The sequence below is a fragment of the Beta vulgaris genome, chromosome 6 (assembly GCF_026745355.1).
Source record: "Beta vulgaris subsp. vulgaris cultivar EL10 chromosome 6, EL10.2, whole genome shotgun sequence".
In the NCBI taxonomy this organism is placed as follows: domain Eukaryota; kingdom Viridiplantae; phylum Streptophyta; class Magnoliopsida; order Caryophyllales; family Amaranthaceae; genus Beta; species Beta vulgaris.
Genome location: NC_079207.1, coordinates 50,897,683 through 50,922,900, shown reverse-complemented (window position 1 = coordinate 50,922,900; position 25,218 = coordinate 50,897,683). Strand labels below are relative to the sequence as shown.

At 35.7% G+C, this 25,218-nt stretch overlaps 1 protein-coding gene across 3 annotated transcripts; it reads right to left on the bottom strand.

The window, feature by feature from the left end:
- Positions 1-25,218, bottom strand: LOC104897012 (CLP protease regulatory subunit CLPX1, mitochondrial). 3 transcript variants are annotated; one of them, XM_010683812.4, is made up of 15 exons: positions 24,289-25,214; positions 18,678-18,739; positions 18,490-18,590; positions 18,263-18,342; positions 14,978-15,028; positions 13,077-13,151; positions 5,978-6,055; positions 4,859-4,915; positions 2,933-3,003; positions 2,752-2,851; positions 2,523-2,627; positions 1,561-1,623; positions 1,352-1,474; positions 406-564; positions 1-242 (listed from the first exon to the last, which is right to left on the bottom strand). In XM_010683812.4, the coding sequence occupies exons 1-15, from the start codon at positions 25,120-25,122 to the stop codon at positions 168-170; spliced, it is 2,034 nt and encodes a 677-aa protein (XP_010682114.2). In that variant the 5' UTR covers positions 25,123-25,214; the 3' UTR covers positions 1-167. The 3 variants fall into 3 exon arrangements, 2 of the variants coding, with proteins under 2 accessions (XP_010682114.2, XP_048501894.1); XR_007275024.2 differs by lacking the exon at positions 1-242 and having other exon boundaries at positions 405-564; positions 1,352-1,482; positions 24,289-25,217; XM_048645937.2 differs by lacking the exons at positions 1-242; positions 406-564; positions 1,352-1,474; positions 1,561-1,623 and adding an exon at positions 1,649-1,755 and having other exon boundaries at positions 24,289-25,218.

The window sequence follows — 25,218 nt, the reverse complement described above, 5'->3', positions numbered from 1 at the left end:
TGAAATGGCAATAGTGCTCAGGGAAGAACAAAAACCCCGACTGCTAAAGTATTGCACATATATAATCGCAGCACAACTGTAGGGCTACACAGGACTAGAGTACATATTTCTTCATCCTAATGTTGTGACAATTTACATTCGAACAAGAATGCCCAAAGAAAAAGGGTTTACGAGTTCATAGCTCTGCAAGCAATCTGCAAATCACTTTCGAGTGATTCAATCTTTCCAACCTCATATTCTTCCTGCAAGCAACAAAAACTTCCAATATCAAGCTCCAATAATATTTGATTGCAAAGACCAAAGACTTCTTTACATCATAGGTAGTGCAAGAAACAAAAAGAAATCGATTAACTTTCTACAAAAAAAGTAGTAACAGGTAGCAGTACAATGGTTTGGAAAGTTTACCATCTGATCACTGGACTTTGTTTCTTGCAGAAAATGATCAAATGCGTGATCTCCACGTAAAATTTTTGCTCCAGAACCTGGTCTTTCAGCTGACCCAACAGCTTCTCCATCAACCAAAACTGCATCTACTCTATCAGTCCCTGTTTTCATATCTGGAACCTGCACAAGCAGAAGAAACCACCATATTACAACATGGTTCTATCACCAGGAAGTGATGTCCAAAGTACAGGTACAGCAGGTCATATCTCATGAATGCGACAAAACTATCCATTTCATTCTAGTACACAATTAATTGAACCAAAAATCTTCATCCAGAGGAGCCATCCATTTAAATGTAACTCATACTGTCATACATCATACTCTGGAGGAAGTATTGCCTGTCATATATGCAGAACATCATGACTGTGTGTTGATATTGGTACTCCAATTTACAAGTTGACTCCTACTAATTATTTTACTCCCCCGCAGACAAGCAAGTAGGAGTTAAAATACAAGATTTAGGAGTCTCAAAGTTAATTACCATTGATTTCATTCTGAACAAACTCCGCTATTGGATGTGAGCAAAGTGAGCAACAAAGAAAACAAGTCAAAAACCAAATACAAGCAAGTAAGAGGTTCAACCGCCATGACCATATAGGAGTAGAGCCTCCATATCAACATCATTAGACACGGGACTATATATGATCAATGACAAACCAGATGGCTCCATATGTTGGCATCATCACCTAAGGAGAGATACTGGATTTTTAAATATAGTATCTCTAAACCTGTTATAGCCAACGGATAAGTTGAGCTGCAAACGGTCTTATTATATACTGCTTTTTATCAGTAAGTAGGTCTGTCTGCCTCAGCTGTATCAGAGAAATTCTACTATGCAGCTCTTACAGGAAAAATTGCCATGATAATAAGCTTCCAAAATCTTCAGTTATTTATGGTCTCATAGTACCTCATACATAGCCTCAGTCAAAATGGCCTCCAGTATTGATCTTAAGCCACGCGCACCAGTATTTTTCACCATTGCTTTTCGCGCAATCAATCTCAAAGCCTCTTCTGTAATATGAAATTTGGCCTGCACAACTTTGAAGGTAAAAGAGTAAGAGAAGAGACATTTAATGGAATAGGAGCAATGGCAGCAAGGTGGAACGACCAGCTTACATCATTCATGCTAAACATTTTCTTGTATTGTTTACCAAGGGCATTCTTTGGCTCCATGAGCACCTGGAAGACACAAGAGAAGAAAAAGGGATACCTTTAAAACATAACTTCCAGGGGCCGAAGCTACATATTAGGGAGGAAGGGTAGAGGGTGCTAGCATCATTCTCGTAATGCAAACCATGGAACAAAGACAACCTGATGGCAAGAAAAGGAAATAGAAATTTGAAATGTTTTGTATTATTTGCAATAATTGTTATTTTCATATACTTCCCATAATACTATGCAAAATTCACCATATACCAGTGAGTTTCTTCAAAATACACAGCCTTTAATGACTAAAGATCATCAACTCCGTTAGTCATTAGCCCCTCAATTTGTTACTAACCCTACTTGACCCATTTAACTCATTTTCTCTCTCCCTCCATAACACTCGTCCATCATCTTTATTTCTCCACGCAATCCCCAGCTCATCCACATGCACCTCCGGCCACCCCTCTCCCTCCTTGACCCCCTTTTCTCTCCTCTGATCTCCTACATTCTTCTTCTTCCCTCTAATCTTCCCCTGAAATAAATATAACAAAAACTCTGACCACCATAATTGTTTGCATTGCTAGAAGTTCAATCCCCTTCTTCAACGGACAGGTATTCAATTTTCGACACATTCTGAAAAAAATCAAGCGGAACTCTTGATTTTCTCTCTCCTTGCCTGTTTGAGTTGCAAGATATCCTCCAGACTTCTGACATTAGTTTGTACTTGGATGAATAATTTGAATTTCAATTTTAATAATGACGTAAGGTAAAAGATCGTTTCTATAGTGATCCTGACAATATCGTTGTCCTGGATTTTTGTTTAGGGCTGTTAGGGGATCCAGATAATATGGATAAGTTTTGGTTCATAAAATAATTTGAATGAGAATTAATTCAAGTGTTCAACGAAGCAAATAAAGAAGATTGAGAGACACCTGAACAAGTTGATCCTCATTCAATGCCGACAAACTCACTAAAACTGGAAATCTTCCAACGAATTCCGGTATCAGACCATATGCAATAAGATCACTGCTTTCTACCTGCGTCTCAAAAGCAGCTTCAATGGTCAAAGCAGCCAAAAATTGGAAAAAGTCGCCAAAATAGACGCAATAAAGAAAAAAGGTGGGACAACAATAAAAATCTGCTTAAGGTTCTGGTCCTCACAGTTTCCAATAATGAAGATGCAACCACAGCATTAGTCATTCCACCGGATCTCATGTTTGCACGAACAGGTGCTCCAAAACCTATTGAGGAATCATGACGCCTGAGCAAGCAAAAATAGTATTTCAAATAAGTTCAACCACACTACACAGCATTTTGTTAGAACTTTAGGTAGGATAAGAACCTTTCAGATATAGTTTTTTCCAGGTTAACAAATGCTCCACCACATATGAACAGAATATCTTTTGTATTGATCTGTCAATCATTAAAAAAATTATCAAATGAGAACGAAGCAATCCATTGCATTATGAAGATACTGGCCTGCAGAAAGCATGTAGCCATGATATCAGGAGTCCAAGGACTGGAATAAACAAAGATACATACAACATGATGTGAAAAATGTTTCTAACTTTGAGGAAAACGGAATGTAAACCGCTTTGTCTGATTAGAGTAAGTCTCACGAAAATATGGTTGCAAGAGAATGTTGGCAAGAAAGGGATGGAAGTTTGACATTTTATTGCCATTAAATGATGATGGAAGTGCTTTTTGTTGAGCATGCACATACATGTAATGCTTTATTTTTTGGTTATCAAGGAAAAAAATGGCTGCGAAGGATCAATTTCAAACTCTATTTGAGAAAAAACTTAAGACCGTGCTCGCTAGGATTTTTCCACTAGAAGTATGGATTATAAAAAATTGAATAATGCAGCTGAGGCAGAAGGAGGGTTGCATTAAAATAACAATTCATTCACTCTTTCCTTTTATTTTAATACTTAGTTATTACTCCCTCCATTCTATTTTAATCTACACACTTACACTTTTTACGCATGCCAATGCAAAACTTTGAGGACATATATCTTTAGTTTTGTATTTGTAAAAATTATAAAAAGTACATATTAATAAAATACATGTTTTGATGAATCTAACAAGATTCCACATGACTATATTTTCATCCGCGTATAAATCACAAATGATGGTCAAAGTGAAATCTATGAATAGTGTAAAATGTCAAAGTGCGTAGATTAAATTGAAACGGAGGGAGTATTTATTACACATCATTGTTGCAAATATGTTAGATAATACTTCCTGCATTTCTCAATAAGTGACACACTTTAACTTATGCACTATTCATACACCTCAGTTGACAACTTTTTATACATAAATATATAAAACAAAAATGATAATACAAATGTCATTGGATTTGTATCAGTAAACAATTTCATAATATCAATTTTTTTATAATTTTTACAAATACATAATTAGAGATATGAAATAGACTAGCCTAGCAAACAGGGGTATTTAAGTAATTTACACTAGTTAATAAGTTAGCTTGGGAGTAAGGCAAATACACTATAAATAGAGAAGATTAGGAAGAAAATAGGGTATGAAGAAATATTGGAGGATTTAGTAGTTCAATTTTGGGAGAGAAACAAGCCTCTCGAATGCTTGTTACTATCCTGTTCACTGTCAAATTCGATATTATCAATCAAATATCAGTTTTACTCCTTATGTTCTTCTTTTATGTACCTTAGTGATGCTCGTTCATCACAAGATATTTTTTTTTTTGATAATTATATAATTAGAGATATTAATGGTCAAATTTGTGTGTTGGCAAACGTGAAAGTCAAGGTGTGTCACATATTGAGAAACATAGGAAGTATGTAGAGAAATTTATTGCGGGCTAACTTTGAGATTGTGTTTCATTGGGTAAAGTGGAATGAGGTCATGGGATCAAACCCCACTAGAAGCTATTTGGGGGTGAGGTTTCCCTTACCATCCCCCCTTCACTCCCTATGAGTCTGACCTACAAAGCTGATTTCTACAAGAGGTGTCAGTTCAGTAGGGTCCTCCTTACCTACCAAAAAAAAAAGAAATAGAAGTGGAATGAGGTTTGGCACCTAATAGAAGTATGAACCTTGGCATAAGGCCTCTTCCTCTTATGAGTAAAGCTCTCTAAAGAAGAAGATGCTTATGACAAGACCATCCAGACCAAATATGGCTAAACATTAGGTAACACAGGTAGACAAGCATGCAAAAATATGTTATACAAGAGCTGACGACCAGACAGACAAACATCATTCATCAAAATCATTAATAAATTATATGATACCTGTATGCTATCACCACGAGGATTCTTTCGAGATCCCTTATCAGGGACATTGACTATCTATACAACAAAGATAATATCAAAAAAGCAGTCAAAAAATGAATGTGCAAATCATGTTATTAAGCAAAACCTCATTCAAAATTTGAGCAGATTACGAAGGGCAGGAAGTGTGAATAAAGCTAGCAGTAGCAATCGAAAGATGAGTGAAACAGGAGCAGGTGGCAATAATCAACATTCAATAGTAAATTGTTTATCGTGCCTTCTCCCCATAAACAAGTAGGACTAAACCAAAAGTCACTAAAGCAGATTTTCCTTTTAAACACATCAAGCTTTGATATGTGAACATATCTGTAAAACAAGGGTCTTGTTGGGCATTACCAAACAACAGTTTGCAGTGGAAAAAGTAGATTTGAGTTGACCCATAGCCAATTTTCAAATGATTCATCAGAAATTGGATTCTCATTAGTAGATGCCCGAACTTTCTCATATGCTTTTTTTCTTTTTTTTGGAGGGTATTACCTAGTTAAACATAAAACTTGAACATTAATCTCAAAAAAATTGTTCCCCATTACATAGCATGTTATATCTAAGTTTTCAATATCATACCTAATGATATTATCTAGCACATATTTCCTCTAATTTCTATTACTTGCAACGTTTTGACTTTGTACTACTCATGCACTTACTTTGACCGGAAATCTGTGAATAATATACCACACAAATTTTAGCATGTAAGGTGTTGTTAAATTTATCTCAATATATATTTACAAGATTTCAACTTTTTATAAATTTCACAAATATATAATGGAGATATTAATGGTCATAATTTTATATAGAGTCACAAAATGTTGCTAAGTAAAAAAATGGAGGAAGTATTATATTACCTACTAAACAAGGCCTAAATAAACAAATCCTAACAAAGGCAAAAACTCATCATACATTAGTCCCCATGCACACAAAATGCCCAATAACAGTCTGTAGTTCTCTATACAGTCACAAAATTTTCTAACAGGCATCAGGAGTCAAGAGCAAACCAGCCAAATACATAAGCAGTTCAAGTCGGCAAAACAGAAGTCAGCACAATAGGGGGACATAGTTTTTCCTAGGGAATAACAAACTTACTGTTCCTTCCAGCATTTTCAGCAATGCTTGTTGAACACCTTCACCAGATACATCTCTTCCAACGTTTGAGCTCTCAGCCTGAAAAGAAATGTCTTAGCTTGAAAGAAATTAAATTACTAAGATGACCCAAAATGAGGGGGAAAGAGAGAGGACAAGAAGTCCCCCAAACACTAATTGGATAAAGATACAACAGTCAAGGAAACAAGAATTCTGGTTGGATTCATGTGAGCATATGCCTGAAGAGACGCTAAACAGTAAATACACAACTCTCTCCCACAAAGAAATATTGTAGTTGAACTGGATATTTGGACAGTAAATAACAGAAGACGATTTTGATTGCTATAAGTGGAAAGTTACAAAAAATAAAGATAGTTGCCAAGTATTCGAGTGACTTGGTCACATTCTCAAAGCTAACCACTAAATTGAACTCTCAATAATTTTCTTCATACCCTTTCCTATCACTAATCCCCTATATTTATAGAGCTAACTTACTTTCTTACTCTCCAAGCTAATCTAAATAATATCGTACTACCTATATTATCCCTCCCTCTAAACCAAATGCAAAGCATTACCGGCTGCCCAAACTTCCCCCTTGTCCTCAAGGTGGGTAGTAATCGGCTTCATCTTCCCGGCATCGGCAACCATGGGCGAGATCCCACTTCACCTTACCTGTGAAACAATGACCTTGCTGCTGGTCAGTGGTGAAGTGCAGTTGTTGCTCCATGGTGAAGTTCATTGTACCAATGACTCTAATGGATGGAAGGGAACTTTGATGCAGTTCTTCATAAACAAAACAAAAAACCTGCTTCAGCTTATGTTGTAGCTCCTCTTCAAATAGTTCTCTGGCAAGTTCGAGTGTCACATTTATGGTGAAAGGGTCCAGGAACAGGAAGGAGTTCGTGAAGTGTTTTGTTGCGTTGGTGTTGTGGACTTGGAGAATTTGGATGTGGGAATCCAAGAGGAAATAACACCCACCCAAATACACCATTCTCCAACCAAACCACCATGTGATCTCAAATCCTATTCCTACTAGGACTAGGATTTCACAAATCCTATTCCTACTAGGACTAGGATCACAACACAAGAATCCTAATAGAACTAGAAAACTACGAAGAGTCATAATGAAACTTGAACTCCATGAAAACCTTCAAGAAGCTTCGAAAATCACCATGACCCTTCCATGAGTATCCAAGAACAAGGATCCATATTGTCTCATGCATCACAAAGCCGATCATAATTCATAACAACCATTCCTCCTAGAAATCACATCAAGGGCTCACAAAGTCTTCTTGATAATGGCTGCAAGACAAAAAGACATACTACAACAAGACAACACAAAAGACGTGGTTCCAAAAGATAAGCCCAGTTTAAGAAGCAAAATAATCGTAACACGTCTCCCACAAGTAAACATAAAATCACACACTATGAGGCTACCTCACAGGTTCTTGAACCCACAACATGTCATAAGGTTTAAAATAACAAAAACGTTTGCTCAAATCAAGTTTTAGCCTTCCGAAGAAGATTCAACACACGTAGAGACTACTTTGAGTCTGATACTCTCTGTATGTGACTACTAAATGAGATGAGCGAGATCAATCCACTGTACTTGGCCAACCAAGCTTGATTATCTGGGAAAGGACACCCAAATCCAAGAACCCAAAAGGTTAGTAAACACATAGTACGCAAATCGCTTCGGATCGCGGAACGGATACAAGAACGCAATTTGCTAGTCGGTCGAATTTAAGATCGTAGGGGGTATGAACCGAAGCGGATACGGGAACGCAATTTGCTAGTCAGCAGAATTTAGGATCGTAGGGGGTATTTATTAGGTAAGATATTGGAGGTCATGGTTCACTTTGGGATATTGAGCTAAACTCACATCACCACGGCGACCTAAAGCTCCAAATTATCTTTGTCCTTCCCCTTGATTAGATGGCCCAATTATCAGATTTGGGGTTTTGATATAAACAGAGAATGACCATTTGGATTGGTACGCCAATTTGGCCGAATTAGCTTGCATACCCCAGCGATTTGTCACACGTACGAACTGCGTTTGGGAACAAAAGAACTGAAACATAGTTCGTGGGGGTAGGAGCCAACTATGTATCAATGGGATGGAATATTAGTTTTTCTACAAAGAATCCCTCGTCATTTTCAATATTACGATAGTTAAGACCAATATGGAAAAATATAATTGTGCCACTTCCACTCCTGGACCTTTCCCGAAACACCAATTCATAAAGAAGAGAGAAGATCGTTTTCAGATTGATATCCAGATAAATGTTCTCATTAGAAGGCCATTTAACTCTAACTTAACTGAGAAGTTATCATTACAAACTCAAAGCCTAAGCAACAATGGGAAATGAACCCATTAAAAGTCAAGTTGGAACTTATTTTAACTTACAGATATTTTTATTATCATAAGGCACAAACTTTATCTTCCTCCATTTATTTCTATCTAGTACTATATACTTCTACAGCACAACATCTTCGTATCATTTTTAACTCCGGTCACCCAAATCATCTCTCAAATCCTCATTATCCTAATTCTCTACTTTTCTGACCTTCTACTCAACATTGCACATGCCTGAAACCCTGACGTAGCCTATTCTCCCTTTTCCATCCTCAATAGCTGCAAGCTTTCATATTCTATACCATAAGGTGTCCTCACACAATTATCTCTAAGATACGCATCTATGCTACACCTATCATCTTATATGATCCTTCCTTAATGCCACACATTCCAACCTGGATAATAAAGTTATTCCAACAGCTGATAATCTTTCCTATCTTTCTTGAGGTGCACTATGAGCACACATGATCCAAGTTGTTTATCTGCATTTTAGCCACATAGATGGTCCTTCCTTAATGCCACACATTCAAACCTGGATAATAAAGTTGTTCCAGCAGCTGATATCTTTACTATCTTCCTTGAGGTGCACTATGAGCACACATTGTCCAAGTTGTTTATCTGCAATTTAGCCACATAGATGACCCTTCCTTAATGCCACACATTACAACCTGGATAATAAAGTTGTTCCAACAGCTGATTATCTTTCCTGAGGTGCACTATGAGCACACATTATCCAAGTTTATCTGCATTTTAGCCACATTAAGGAGTCACATCTTAGTTCATATCTCCAATTTAAAAATGACCCAATGTACTAACACTCACTTAAGGATGCCTCCTTACCTTCTCATGTGACTACATCCTCATTTGGCTCCCTCTCAGTATTAAATAGGCACTCCATGTAGACTGTCTATACCCTCAAGATTCTAACTCTTGTTCTCTATTACTCCTTAAGTCTAGTCTCATCCAGCAATCAATATCAACTACAAACCACATACACCACGATAGTTCATCTTCGATGATGGCATGATTCATCTATTACTTTTCTCACGAGGAATTGATTTAATGCAGATGCATAGTGTAAAACCCTTCCTTGCCCCTCCATGTGCCTTGACATTTGGTTCCATTTCAATGTACATATCCCTAAGAAGATCAATATACCTATGTGGTAGACTGTTTGTCAAAGACTCAACGCCTATACCAGATGTTGGGGAAACGAGTAACAGATAAAACACAATAACGGGAAGAAATATAAAGTACGAAAATATCTAAAAACAACACACAAGAATTTTACGTGGAAACCCTCTTAAACTAGGGAAAAACCACGGTCCCGATCTCCAGGGGACAAAACTTCACTATATTATCTTTGGGAGTACAAAGGTTACCACTACAACTACAATACTAGAAATATGTGTTTAGGACAAAGTTCTACTTAGTACCCTCCACAACAGTACTACTACTAACTAAGCCTTAAACACCCTCTAACTAATATTGTGTTTGTCTCACACCAATTACTCCCTCTCACTCTTTGTGTTTGTGTATTCTTCACACTCTAATACACTCACTCTCTTCTCTTGTGCTGCTCTCTCATCTAAAACTCATGGTGTACATCTTTAAATAGGCACCCAATAAGTACAAGCCTACTACCTCTTTAATACTTTGTTTGCCTACTCACGTCACCTTTGCCTTCATCTCTTTGTTTGTTGTGCACATAAACTCTCAAGGCAATGAGTATAATTATGCACACCACAAAGTCAAATCCTACTACCTATCCTACCATAGGATATTAATGCTTTTCTTGCCAACTAACTAACCTTGGAGACCAAGGCTCTAACTCACGTCAAAGACACCTTCATTTTCCATCTTTTTTTTTTCTTTTTTTTTCAACTTAATAATACTAATTAATAATAATACTACTAATAATTAATGATTTGGGGAGATTAACCCAACAAATTTAGTTGTAAGGATTGGAAGGGGTCACAACGACACCCACAATGTCACACAATCAAGACAACCAACCAATTATGCAATATAACCACTCCAAATTGTCACACAACCAAATTAACAATGAAGACCAGCAACTAAATGCAGTACATAACCAGCAATAACAAGAAGAAACAATAGCAAACAACACACACAATTTATACGTGGAAAACCCCTTCGATGTGAAGGATAAAAACCAGGGGACCGTTTAAGGAGTCCACCCTATACTTCTCTTATTGATAAATTGAGGGAAAAAGAACCCAAATCAGTCTACAAAGGTTCATACACCCACCAACAATCACCAAGAACAATAAGAGATCAAAGTATAACAATAAAGTGAAAGAATATCACCAAAACAACAGTTCTGTCCAGAGGCAATTCCCGATGACTCGGAGCTTGAATTGACGATCCGACGGTCAGAATGTAGCCCCGTGTGTTCCCAACAAGCTGACAAAATTTCAGCAAAATCCAACGGTGGGATCTCCACCGGCGACCAAAACACTGGGAGTGTGCTTAAGAAACACGAGCAGAACAACACCCTTAGAACTCTCTAGTTTCCGATGAGGTTGAAGTACTATTTGGTGATTTGGGCCGAGGGAGGAATTTGTTGGGTTAATCTCCCCAAATCATTAATTATTAGTAGTATTATTATTAATTATTATTATTAAGTTGAAAAAAAAAGAAAAAAAAAAGATGGAAAATGAAGGTGTCTTTGACGTGAGTTAGAGCCTTGGTCTCCAAGGTTAGTTAGTTGGCAAGAAAAGCATTAATATCCTATGGTAGGATAGGTAGTAGGATTTGACTTTGTGGTGTGCATAATTATACTCATTGCCTTGAGAGTTTATGTGCACAAGCAAAGAGATGAAGGCAAAGGTGACGTGAGTAGGCAAACAAAGTATTAAAGAGGTAGTAGGCTTGTACTTATTGGGTGCCTATTTAAAGATGTACACCATGAGTTTTAGATGAGAGAGCAGCACAAGAGAAGAGGGTGAGTGTATTAGAGTGTGAAGAATACACAAACACAAAGAGTGAGAGGGAGTAATTGGTGTGAGACAAACACAATATTAGTTAGAGGGTGTTTAAGGCTTAGTTAGTAGTAATACTGTTGTGGAGGGTACTAAGTAGAACTTTGTCCTAAACACATATTTCTAGTATTGTAGTTGTAATGGTAACCTTTGTACTCCCAAAAATAATATAGTGAAGTTTTGTCCCCTGGAGATCGGGACCGTGGTTTTTCCCTAGTTTAAGAGGGTTTCCACGTAAAATTCTTGTGTGTTGTTTTTAGATATTTTCGTACTTTATATTTCTTCCCGTTATTGTGTTTTATCTGTTACTCGTTTCCCCAATATCTGGCGCTAGCACGCCTCTTGGTACTTTTTCTGCGCCTGCTCCAAGTTGCTGAAAATAATGTGCAATTCCTTATTATTATCTAATACTCCTTTTTCTGTCGCATGAGAAGGATGACTTCCGAGGTAATTCGACCTGCCATAAACCCAATTTGGTTCTCTGAAATGCTCATACACTTATTTTATCAATCATTCAATATTCATCAGGCTATCCTGCAATCTCATAGTATGACTCATAAGCATTATCTCCTAATCAGTTGAGTGGTCTTGTACATATTCAACCAAAGAACGACAGAAGTCTGAACAAAATCCCGCCTCCTCCTTTACATTTTACAAACAATCCCTTTCAAGGGCATCATCTATACATCTTATCTATAGAACCTCTTATCGGCAAAGCCGATCAGCCACCGGAATTAGTTATAGGGAAGCCACCATGGCAAGTGTAACCATCTCAAACAACCCAAATACCCAAGGCCTTGTTCTGTAGATAAATCAAAAGGCAGAAGAGGTTTGTCTTCAACTTCTAAAAGCTGTGCATAGTCTTTACAGTTTACACAACACCACCTCTACAGCCCTATCTCTATACAAAACCTTAAAACAATATTTCCCAAATATTGCTTTTGACCTTTAGTTGGTCAAAATCTCAAAACTATAAGAAGTTAATGAACAGGGCCTAGATTTCCACACCTATATTATATCAATTAATGGCTCAAGTCATTGGTCTCCAGTTTGCTCATGCATAACCCAATATCTTAAAGATAAATTTGTATGACGGCTTAGAGGTCCAAAAAGATAATCTGGGTTGGCTCCAGAGGTAGTTTTCTTGTAAAAACCTGAGTGTCATATTCATGCTTTTACAATTTTTCTTCTTCTTTTTTACTTTTTTAGGGCTTGAAACTAATTCGTGCACTTCAGACACTTTTGCATCTGCTTTACTAGCTATCCAACCATGTGTTTGTGTTGTGAGTAGCCATAAATGTTTTTTCAGCCTACTTAAAAGTTATAATTTCAAGTAAATTCATGTACATCTGTTAGTATTTTGATATCTGAAGTGTTATGAGTACAGCAAAATTTAGAATCCCAGGACTGTGTGCTGCAGACTTTTAAAACACCTACATAAACGATTTTCTTTAGATGCCAATAATTCTAACCATCAAAGAGAAGCAAGACTTTTTAGACATGTTTTATTATGTGTATGCTAAGCATGGCATGAACACATCTGGGTTCCCACATGACTTATTGTACATGAGAAACTGTCTTTGAATTAAAAAGGAAATGTACTAAAAAGACAGCGAGTGGGTCTCATACATGTAGGAAAAAACGAATAGATCCATCAATTACCCTTAAGCTTCATGTAGGCAAATAACGTGAGATCCATCTTTATATATACAAACATGAAAAAGAAAACATTGGTAAGTACCTTCTTCGTGATCTTATCCACTTCGTCAATGTAGACGATCCCTTGCTGAGCAGCTTCCACATTGAACTCAGCAGCCTATATCCAAATCAAACTAAAATCTTAAACTATAAGATCAAAGGTTCTAACAAGAAGTACAAGAAAGGTTCGGCTAGTGGTACTATCAAGTCTTTCTGATAAAAAAATGAGCGGCTAGGGAGTATAACAAACGATACCAAGGAGAAAGTATTTAGTTCCACAGTATACTGCAAGTGTTGAAAAGGACAAAATATTACATATGAAACAAATTCCCTTCCTTTCCTCTTAATCATTATCTCTTGTCCCCAACAATCTTTTCATGTAGAAAACCATAATAAAGACACCATAAAACAACAACAACAACAACAACAAAACCTCAGTGCCAAAATGATTTGGGGACGGCTAACATGTACGTCATAGGAAATCGTCCCCGTGACCAATGAAACAAGGATAAAGCGGGAAGTTAAAAAGAATAAACAAGAAAGAGGAAGAAAGTGAAATTAATAAAAGTAAAATAAGAAAATTATATAAAATAAAATTAAACAAAAAAAGTAAGGATATATAAAATAAAATAACTATATCTGAAAACATCATCTTGAAGAGAGCCACGAAAAGACGGAGAGAGAGAAAACAACTTTGTAGGGTAAACAAATGAAATGGTTAGAGACGCCATGTCATAATATAATAAAAAAAAACTAATTTGATTAGAAATTTAAAACATAACTACTTGTTAACAGATAAAAATTCGAACTAACTTGTAACTTTGTTTCATCAATCTTTCTTTCCTAGTAAAGTACAAGGTGGGTAACAAAGAGCACTTTGTAACTCAAAAGGGGTCCTTAGCAGGGGAGCAGCATTTTTACTTTTTTAGTATCCTTAATCCACTTTCTGGGTGAAGGATGGTGATATTCTTTCTTGGAACTTCCATATTAGGAGGGACCCTCACAAATGGGTACATCACAGATTGAATGCATAATATAGATATCTAAAGGTGATGTAACTACATATTCAAGTTATTCAATAGAGGTTGTAATTGATTTTGTTGGTTAAGTGCCTAGACAACCAATGGATTTAGGACAACCATCTATCCTACAGCAAGAATGGAACAAGCACATGAAAAATCAGAATGAATTATAATTCCCAGAAACAGCAGGAAAATGTTTCATTCATCGGTTACATGGGCATATAGACTTGTGAAATCACGAAGTCCACACCACCAAACTGAAGATATAGCACTCAGTTATTCTTGTTACGATTATATATTTTAATATGGTACAACAGCTCTATCTGTCTCTTGGTCCTTCAGGTCCAATAGATAATGTCAAAACAGTAATAATAATAGACTACCATTGCAAATAATTATCGATAGTGAGTTTATAGCCAACGCAGCTGTTGTAACAGAAGCAAATAAACAACAAAGAAATAAAGAACAATCGACACACAGATTTAACGTGGTTCACTAATAATCTGTTAGCTATGTCCACATGCACGGGAAAAACTGATTATATTATCTCTGAGGAGAGGAAGTACAGAATACAGAATATGGAGGCAGAAATTAGTTAGAAGGTTTACATAGTACCCTTCTAATTAACCTAAACAAATAGGCCAATATAGGGCCAAAACAGAAAAGTAAACCCAAAATACTAAAGCATTCCAGCGGCAGCAAACAATGCTTTCTTACTAAATCAAAAAAGCAACTGCACAAGTAAATTATTGGTATCGCCGTGTATAAAAACAAGACCACGATTCCATGAAGGTGAAAGCAATGTATATAATACCACATTAAAATGGATTCTAGACAATGGAACATGCAAACATGAAACAAAGACTAGTCAAACCGTATTTGAACTTGAACCACATAATTAACAGCTCGCACTTAAACATACCGTTAATAGCTTATACAATATTGACTCCACATCTTCTCCAACATAGCCTGCCTGAAGCAAGAAAAGAATGTAGCTCGTCTGAGTGAACATTATGTGAAACTAAGCAGATGGGTATCAGGCTATCAGCATAGTATGGACCAAAGGAAAACTAAACGGAATGTCCATGCAACAGCAATCTTTAATTATAAAATTTAAAAAAATAGTTTACAACAAATGTCCAAGAAATCATGTCAATAGACTCAAGACCCCAAATCTTGAAACTACAAAGAAGGTTCACATATTGTTGTTACACACATTTACCGAGAAGTTTTATTAGCAAGTACAATCATTAAATGAGCCATAGTCATGCATTTAAGAACGTATTGAATATCGAGTTTGTAAATAAATATACTGCAAATATAGTGAGCAAAAAATAGTGCATACAGAAAGTTTGTTAAAAAACAATTCACATACTGATTTGACCATTTTCCTTGCGATTTATATGTAACGAAAAATATAGTCATGTGGGATCTTGTTAGATTCGTCTTGATATATACTTTCAAGATATCTATTTTAATGATTATTACAAAAGAATGATTAGAGGCATTAATGATTTTAATTGTGCAATGATATGCGTGAAACTCAAATGGTGCAACAATAAAAAATAAAAAGAACAAATTATTATGATATAAAGTTCTCCAAATTATTTACATTAGGGACTGGGGACGATAATAATGCTCTTGAAATCAACAAAATCTTAGGAGCATTATTTTCCATTCAGGGTTAAGATTATCATTACTAAACATTGGAAAACAAAGATATAGCATAATCAACTAATTCGCTTTCCACCCCCAAAAATCTCATTTAGATTCGCCCATCCGATTTGGAGGTTCATTCCCCACTCAATTTGTTACGATGTGCGAGCTAGATGAAATTGCATTCCAAACCCATAATTATAATTATCAATGATGACATTTTTCAGTCAAGGGTTCGTGAAATAAACCATTGATCACTTGATTGCGGACAAATCTATCTAATTTTTTTTTTATTGAAGTTAATCAAGTGGATTTGAGCATCGCAATGTCATACTCTTGGAAATTCATTTCTCGAGTGGTCTTCTACGAATATTATGGTGAGCAAGAGGCAGCGACTAGGTCACGCAAGAACACTTCACAATGTTAATCTTTAAGGATATCATCCAGACAACGGCTAAAAGAACGAGAAATGTGGAACGCCTAAATGGACACTCACGTGCAGCTTAGTTTTAGAAAACTCGACTATCAGTCCCAACGTTGACCAACTTGTTTTAAAATATCCCAATTCCTAATTATCTCACAGGAGCCCCTACTTTGGGGGTCTTTTGCCAAAATGATCTTCACTTAATGTTAATCATTGTACATGAAACTGTTGCATTGGATTGATTAAAGTCAAATTTTGGTTTATGATAAAGTTTCATGTGTCGTAATAAAGCAATTTCGCAACTTAATTAGGGTTGCGTTCGTTCTGAATTGAACAAAAAGTAGACCCTTTAAAGCAAAATTGCTTCAACTGCGAATAAAATGCCAATTCTTCCTTAATTTTGATGTGGTGTGGGAGTTAAGGTAAGGGTGTGCATAAATGTCGATCCGATTCGCTAAATCGGGTATCCAATCCGATTTTTTCGAGTTTTTTGAATATTTCGAATCGAATATGGATCGGAAACTTTCAATTTCGAATATTTGAAACATGGGGAACTTTTGGGATATTTTCGGATATCCGAAAATATATGTTTTCAAGACTGGATATTCGAAAATATCCGGTTCCATGACCGGATATCTAAAAATATCCAATGATCCGATCCCAAAATTTATTTTATGAACTTTTCCTTTGAAAAATTCAGCTTTTTAGTTATCAGAAATCCGATTTTTTCGTGATCGAATTCTCTCAGATCCAAAATTTTTGGATATCTGAAATGTCAGATCGGAATATCTTAAATGAACACCCCTAGTTTGGGAGGAGAGGGTGAAAAGTGTGAGGCACGTGGAAGAGGAGTATAGCTATACAACATTTCTTAGCATCATCTCTCTCTTACTTTTTGACCTATTCTTCTAATATGAACTACCTAGGGAGCGGCCTACTAGGTAGCACGGGTAGGGGGACGGAAAACAACAAAATCAAAATTCCGGAAAATGTGTACGGCTCGGATTCGACAAAAAAAATATATACATTTTAATGAAAAATGATACGTAATTTTCCCTACATAAAATAATCTCCATTAAATTTTTGTACAAAAATATTAAAAGACATCACGTGGGTTTTTTTCGAAAGTAATTTTTAATTTCGAGGGATAATTGGGTGTGAGACAACTAGGAGAGGACTCCTCTCTTTTTCTTTTTGACTTTTGAATACCTAACCCACTATTATCATACAGATTAAAATACTAGGAAATGGTCAGTTATCTATGTTTTAGTTCTTTGCAGGGTACACAAGGACTTTATAGTAAGAACTAAAACATAGATATCCAATGATCCGATCCGAAATTTATTTTATGAAATTTTTGGATAAAATGAGCCTCTTATAAATCGTCAGTTTCACTAAGAATCATATATGAAACTCACTGGCGAACCGTATTAATAATTATAACAAATTATGTTCCCTAAGCCTAAATTATATTAACTCCCCCAACGATCCAAATCTACCATTTAGCAAAAAAAATTCTGTAAGCGTTCCATGAATTAGGTAACACTACTATAGGGTGAAATTGTTAACTACAAAAAGTGCTTACTCACTAAATGTAGTCAACGCTCTTCATTTGCTCCAAAGAGAAGATGCATATAGTTCCCCTTTTTTTTTTCTAAGAGGCATAAACTGTACTAATGCCTATGAATTTTAAAAATCCTTAATTATCTTAGTAAGTAAATATGTAAAAAATAGATAATTCGAAAAAACATACTGAGATACATCCAACATCTCATATACTAGCATCATTTTATATTAATAGACTAAAATAGTAAGGTCAAGGTTAGTCTATAGATAGTGCAAAAGTCAAAGTGTTTATATTAAAAAGAGATGCACAAAGCATTAGAGAAGTTAAGTAGAAAGGAAAACCCCAAGTGTGAAAAATAAGAGCTTTCATGCAGGGGGCACAAGGACTTTATCTATGTTTTAGTTTTTTGCAAGAGGGGTGAAAGAGCACCTCAGCAGCATCAAGACAATAGGAGCCAAGTATGTGTTTGTGGTAGAGAAGATGACTTTACACATCCATATTAATCCATATCAGTTGTATGCCAATGAAGTGTACGGAATATGATTAGCCAACACACTTACCTGAGTTAATGTTGTTGCATCTGCTATGACAAACGGTACATTCACCAAGCGAGCCATTGTTTTTGCAAGTAATGTCTTCCCTGTCCTTACAGCCAACATCAGTGCAAATACATAAGAACAAAGTTGTTCATCCCTTGCAGCTAACTGCAGTGAAGTATTGGGGAGAAGAAGGGAGAGCAAGTTTAGGATGCACGCTTATCTAGAGATCAAAGTAATGCAGTCCATACCACAACCAGTTGGACCCATCAGCAGGACATTGCTTTTTTCCAACTCAACAGTGTCAAAGTCATCCTGTTTGACCTCATTGCCATCTAGATCTGCACCTAGCCTATCATTTCAATCATGATATTCAATAACCTCTGAGCAACAAGCATAACAAGCAAAAATTAAGAAAAAAAGGTAAAAAGGGACGAACTGTTTTTCCTCGGAAGCATAATTTACTCTCTTGTAGTGGTTGTAAACTGCCACTGAAAGCACCTGTAATCAAACAAATATTCAAGGGGAAAAAAACATAAATGCACATGTCAAAGTAAATAGTAACTCGTAAGCTATCCTCAACATCAATACTCAAATTACAATATATAAAAACAAATTCATTTTGGGTTTGTTTACAAATACAGATGTTATAGTAGCTATTGGTTGTGGAAGTATATATTAGTTGTAGACTAGGAGCTATTAGTGGTAGCTATGGAGTTAGGTATCTGAGCTGGTTGTTCAGCACAAACCAGTTCTCACAATACCAGTCAATAGAAATAACATACTTTAGAGCTAAATTTGGTATGCCAAACACTATCCCAAAAGCTAATTTTATTAGCTTATGCTAAACTCTACCTCAAAAGCTAAAAGCTACCATACACCGCTACTTACCCAAACACTACTTATTAAATTTAGTGGTGTTTTGACCCATCAAAAAATTAAAACTTACATCAAAAGTTAAAGCCAAAGACGACCTTTGCATTTATAAAGAAATTTACCAACCCAACGTCAAAGTTAACCTTCCCCACATGATAAATACTCACTTCTTTTATTAACTTCTCTAAATTATGGTGATATTTTTATGATCTCACACAATGTGTCTTACGGCTGTTTTTCTTTACTACAACTTCAATGGTGAAAAAAAACTTGACTACGCAGGAAGATAAAAACCATAAATATCTTTCAAAACAACCAAAACACAGCAAGACAAAAGGTATCAAAAAAATTCTATATCCATTTCCTCTGTCCTATATTAATTATCATGTAGACCATCTTAATTAGTCCATAACAGTTGTCCTATTACTTTAAGTGGAACTCTTACCCCACCTAAACCACTCAACTCATTTGATGTTAGTCCCTGCACTAACACATGATACACTATATGTCCATCCATATTCTTCCTTCTATATTATCTACAAGAAAAGCCTAGACTTCCCAGTCCCCTACTACGTAATCTTGAGGAGCATTTGGTTCATCATTTTTGGTAAGGGCCTTCGGGGGGGTTTGGTTCATGACCAAAGACAGGAAACGGATAAAGAAGAAAAACTAAAAGGAAAGAAGACCCCCTCATTCCAATGCATCTTTGCTTAGGCACACCTTGGGCCCAAAAAACAAAGATCGAATTAGCTTGCTTTTCAAAACAAAACCCTACTTTATTCTTCTTATCCATGTGTCAACTAAAAAAAATGAAAGAAAATAGGAAGGAGATAAAAATTAAAAAATTAGAAGAGAAAGAAGATAGGATGAATTCCATAGTCCACACATCCGCCTCTGATCTCTCTCACTAGAAACCAGCGAGTTGGACTAACTCATCCTTTAGTTTTATAGCTCAATCTAGACCCAAAGCTTTCATTTGATTGCTTCCTAAATTAAATGAATTAAGCTAATCCACTTAGCTCATAATCCTGATTTCCTACACAATACAGATTACTAACCTTACCTAGTTTCTAATGGATTTTTAATTCATTATTCACTAAGTCAAATTAATTGAATTTATTCTTTATTCACTCAATTAAATTATTTCAACTCACATGACAACAACACTGTATTTATTTACTTGTTCTCCTTTAGAAGCCGACATTTATTTATAAAAATTGAAGTAAAAAAAATCTTTTATATTTTAGAAACTTAAAACGAATTACAACTTAAAAATTATTTTACTAAACTATTTTCCTTAATCAAGTTGTTAAGCAATATTGATTAAACCCAAAACTGTTCACGGCTACTATGTTCATTGGGCCGCGGTTCGGCCAAAACAGTGGCCTAGTTGTCTTATTTTTGCAAACCTGATTTATAGTTTCAACCCATTTGGACACGGTTACTGTTCCCTGGGCTTCGGTTTTAGCCAAAATTGTGGCCTAGTTGTCTTATTTTGCAAACCGATTTATAGTTTCAACCCATTTGGACAAAACAATTGAATAATATTCTAATTTTTCTTTTGATCAATTCAACCAACCAAAAGTTCCAAATTTTAATTTAAAAAAATTACTTCTATTAATCTTGCCTAAGACAATTTATTTAATTAGTATAAACTTTTGATTTCTTCAAAAACTGTATTTTCATTAAACTCACTTTTCAATAATTATATAACCTCAATTAATTTCATAATTTCCATTTATAATATAATCAATTTTTAGCCAAGTCAACAGAATTAAAGTGGTTAAATCCCAAAATTATTTTAGCACTAAAAAAACTCATATTTGACTACTCAAAATTAGATTTTAATCCACCTATTCCTTAGCAAAAATTCTTTATATTTCTCAACCCTTTTTATGTGTAAAAATTGTGGCTTACACTAGTAAGATTTAGTGGGAAATTTTATCATCTTTTAAGTTAATTAAGTTTTACATTTTAATTAACCTAATTACTCATTTTACTTAATCCAATTTAACTTCTAATATTGATTAAGTCCTTCACATGTCATATGGTCCGAATTTAACACCTAAAATTCGAGCTGAAAGTAGTCCAAATATGTTCATAATTGTCCACATTCTTTTTCTCATGTATCCACCTTGTTCCTCCAAAGAGCATACAACCATGTATACATATATCCATATACATGCAACCTTGTAATTCACACGTATATCACACAATGTATCCACCCTCAACAAGCATACAACCATGTCTATGTATATCCATGTACATGCAACCTCACAATTCATATAAATATCACACAATGTATCCACCTTGTTCCTCCAACAAGCAAGGGTAAATGTGGGGGATGGCCTACCTCGGCCACGACCCACCCCATGACCCAGGATGATATAATTAGCACATTTAGAAGGATAACATCCATATCGCTGATAGACTAGATGGTGGGAATGTGAGGATTATCTGCTCCTACCACAAGTTCGAATCTAGTAAAAAGCACATTGCGTTTCCCTTTTTTAAAATCTTCTCTTTTATCTTTTTCCTCCTCAAAAGTCAGTTAAGCTACTGCTTGTAATAAACTTTGCCAATACTAATATTTATATAAGTCCATAATTTGGAACATTGTTTAACTAAATAATTTGATGAATATATACAACGCTATTTTTTATAGACATATTAAAAGTGCACATATTTAAAAAATTCTTTACTTTCTATAGATGTTACCACTTATTTTGTTTATATACTTACTTTATGGTGTTGGATACCTTACGTTGTTGTGAATTAAAATAAAAAATTTAAACATATAAAATTATGAGTAAAATAAATTACTTTTAAATACTCTCTATGATCTCTCTATCATTTTAATACATCTTTTTCCCACTACTAAACAATTGAGGTCACACACTCTCTTATTCAAGTAAATGTATCTTATTAATTCCTCTCATATTTATATGTTCATTTAGAAAATACTCCACTATCTCCAATCAAATTCCTGGGACACAGGAGCATTATTTATATTAAAATGAAACACATACACATATTTGAATTATGAATGATATGTATATCAATTTCAAAGAAAATTAACGCATTAATTTTGGCCCACCACATATAAAAATCCTACATCTGCCACTGCCAACATGCATACAATCATGTATACATATATCCATGTACATGCAACCTCATAATTCACATGAATATCACTCAAAATTACATCCTTCATACAAATTCATGCTCAATCCATTTAATTCAACCATGATTATACATGCTCAATCCTTCATGCTCAATGCAGTTATTTTATGTAAATGCATGTCATTTTTAGCATATAAGAATTACGACAATAAAAAGTTGATATACCTAGTTAGATATAATTGATAATTGTTTCCTTCTTTAAAGCTATGAAGGCGCACAATAAAGTCTTTTGCTATTGTGAGCCGACGGCTCTATGGGCAAAAAAAGAATACTTCTGGTACGACGGAGGGTGCATCGATGCCGGTAAGTCTACCCAAAGCTAATCCTAGCTCATATGTGGCTGCTAGTAGAAAGAACTCAGCAATGGAATGGTAACTTTGGGGGGTTGAGGAAAGGGTTTCTTCTCTAATCATAGAGCTTAGGACTTTAAATTTCTTAAAAAGGTGGAAAACAAAGAAGTTATGGCAGTTCTAAGTGCGCACTTACCTTAGTTTCGAGATTCCAACTATTCCTCTCTCCCTCTTTGATTTTTCCCACTTATCTCACTGAATTGATTCCTCTCTCTTGCTTAACAAGACTTAAGAGTGTTAAAATGAGGGTAAATATCTGATTTAAGGCAACAACTTAAGCATGTTAGTTTGCATTAGTGGATACTAGGTTCTTAGACTCCCTAGTCTACTTATGCATGGTCTGACGGGAGAGCTTCCAACTTTTGCAGCCCTTATCTACAGCTCTTTGGGTGGTTTTGGCCTCGTTAACACCCCAAGATGCTCTAATAATCTGGTCATGACATTAAGCATGTGGTCTTAAAAGTTTGTTACATGATTTTGTCACAAATGCACCTTAATTTCAGCCCCTATGTAACACATTAAAGCTGATGCCTTTTTGCTATTATTCAGGCTTCATAATGACCTTCTAAATTGCTCCAAAAATTAATAGTCTTACCTTGATATAGTAAGGGTCTCCAAAAAATTTCATTGAATATAAGCTCGTTTACTATTTTTAACAACACAATACTCTTATAATATTTTGAAGGGCCATAAATTGTAATTCACAATGTCATGACTTCTAATGATATGGAACTAAGGCTTCATTTGGTTGAATGTAAAACAATTTCAATGTAAAATGATTTTTCATCTTGCAAAGCTTTTTTTTTTTTGTTCAATCTAAAAAAACTACGTAAAAAAGAAAAATGAAGAAGGGAGAGGATGGATAAGAGGAGACTAGCTAAGGAGGAGGGAGGAAAATGTGTTTTCCCTTCTTTTTGAGAGGAGAATGATTTATACCTACACAAGAGCTCTTTTCCCTTGATGGAAAACTTGTTTTACAACCCATACCAAACCAAACAATGGAAAACAGGAAAAGAAAAACTCGTTTTATGGAAAAGACGAGCAACCAAGGCATAAACTCATAAAGCTTATACCCATCTTATTCAAAACCCACCTATGAGTATGTCCACTTTAAATATTCGTTAGTTTGGTACAAGATGCAATAATGTGCAGATGCACAACTCATCAGAGTTCTAAAAAAGATGCTCCAAAACCTCCTTTCTACTACTGAACTACAGCAAGCCTAACATTAAATAATACATGAAATCCCAGGAGAAATTTTTTTAATCATCCAGTAGACAAGCACACAAATACCGTTCCATTTTTCCTTTCTCTGTCAGATCTATCCAATTCTTTCTAGTCTCAGACGAATCACAAACACATTCACACTTTTAGCACTTATCACATTAAGTGCTCTGTTAATAGGTTCTTCAGTTGCACACTTATTTTCCACTCCTACTTCACGATCACAACAAATATTCAACAAGAAGAGAAAAAATAGAAATCAATAATTAAATTGTCTCAATATAAGATGTAGAACTAAACCTACATAGTCCCATACGATATTAAATTAGTAGAAAACACAAATTAGCATCTACTATATGATAATAACAATATTTAAATATTCATGAACAAAAAATACAGAAAATGTTAATGTCTGACCTTCTTAGCTCGTTCCTGCCCAATGACAAACTCGTCAAGTCCTCTACAAATCTCCTTAGGCGTAGGAAAATCCTTCCCCAAATTCGCCCCGCCCCAACCACTTCTCTCTCCAACAACACTTCCCCCACTTTCCCCATGTCTTCCTTTAGACACTTCCCCAGGTAAACTCTCACAATCCACCCTAGTAGCAGCCCAATGATTCTCCCCCAACCGTGTATCGTCCTCAGACGAAGGCGGAGGAAGATCCCTCACATAAGACCTCAACTTCTGCCACATAGAAACCTTATCATTCTCCTCCTCCTCACTTCCGCCGCCGCCTCCATTACTGTCATCCTTGATAAACTTCCCCTCCATCATCAACTCATCTTTGTCCTTCCCCCCAACTTTTCCAATCTCAAAGAAACTCCCCTGCAACGGCGACAACTTAAATGGCCGAAAATAGAAAGCGGTTTTACAGTGAGGACAGATATTTAACGCTTGGTAAATTCCTACTTCGTTGGGAGTAATCGACAACGGACGATTCGAAAAGAGAACAGTCATATGCTTTGAGCAACGTGGACAGTTTACAACTGCCTTGATTTGATCGTAGTTGTCGGAACTTCCTTCCCATTTTAGACGACCTTGAAACCCTAACCCTAATTTCAGAATCACCGGAAATTGGGGCTGAGATAGATAAAAGTTTGTGGTTTTGAGGGAGGAAAAGTGGCGAGGAGAGAGAAAATGAGGCGGCTTATTAGTAGAAGAAGCAGCAGGAGAAGGAGAAGAAGAAGGAGATGAGAGAGAAAATGGCGGAAGTTGTTTGAGGTTTCTTCGTCGCCGGAAAAGTATCGACATTGATGAGTGATGATTTTCGCGAGACTTTCAAAAGGAAAAAGATATGAAAATGAGGGGTTTTAGGTGTCTGAAAGAGTTGATGTAGATTAAAATGGA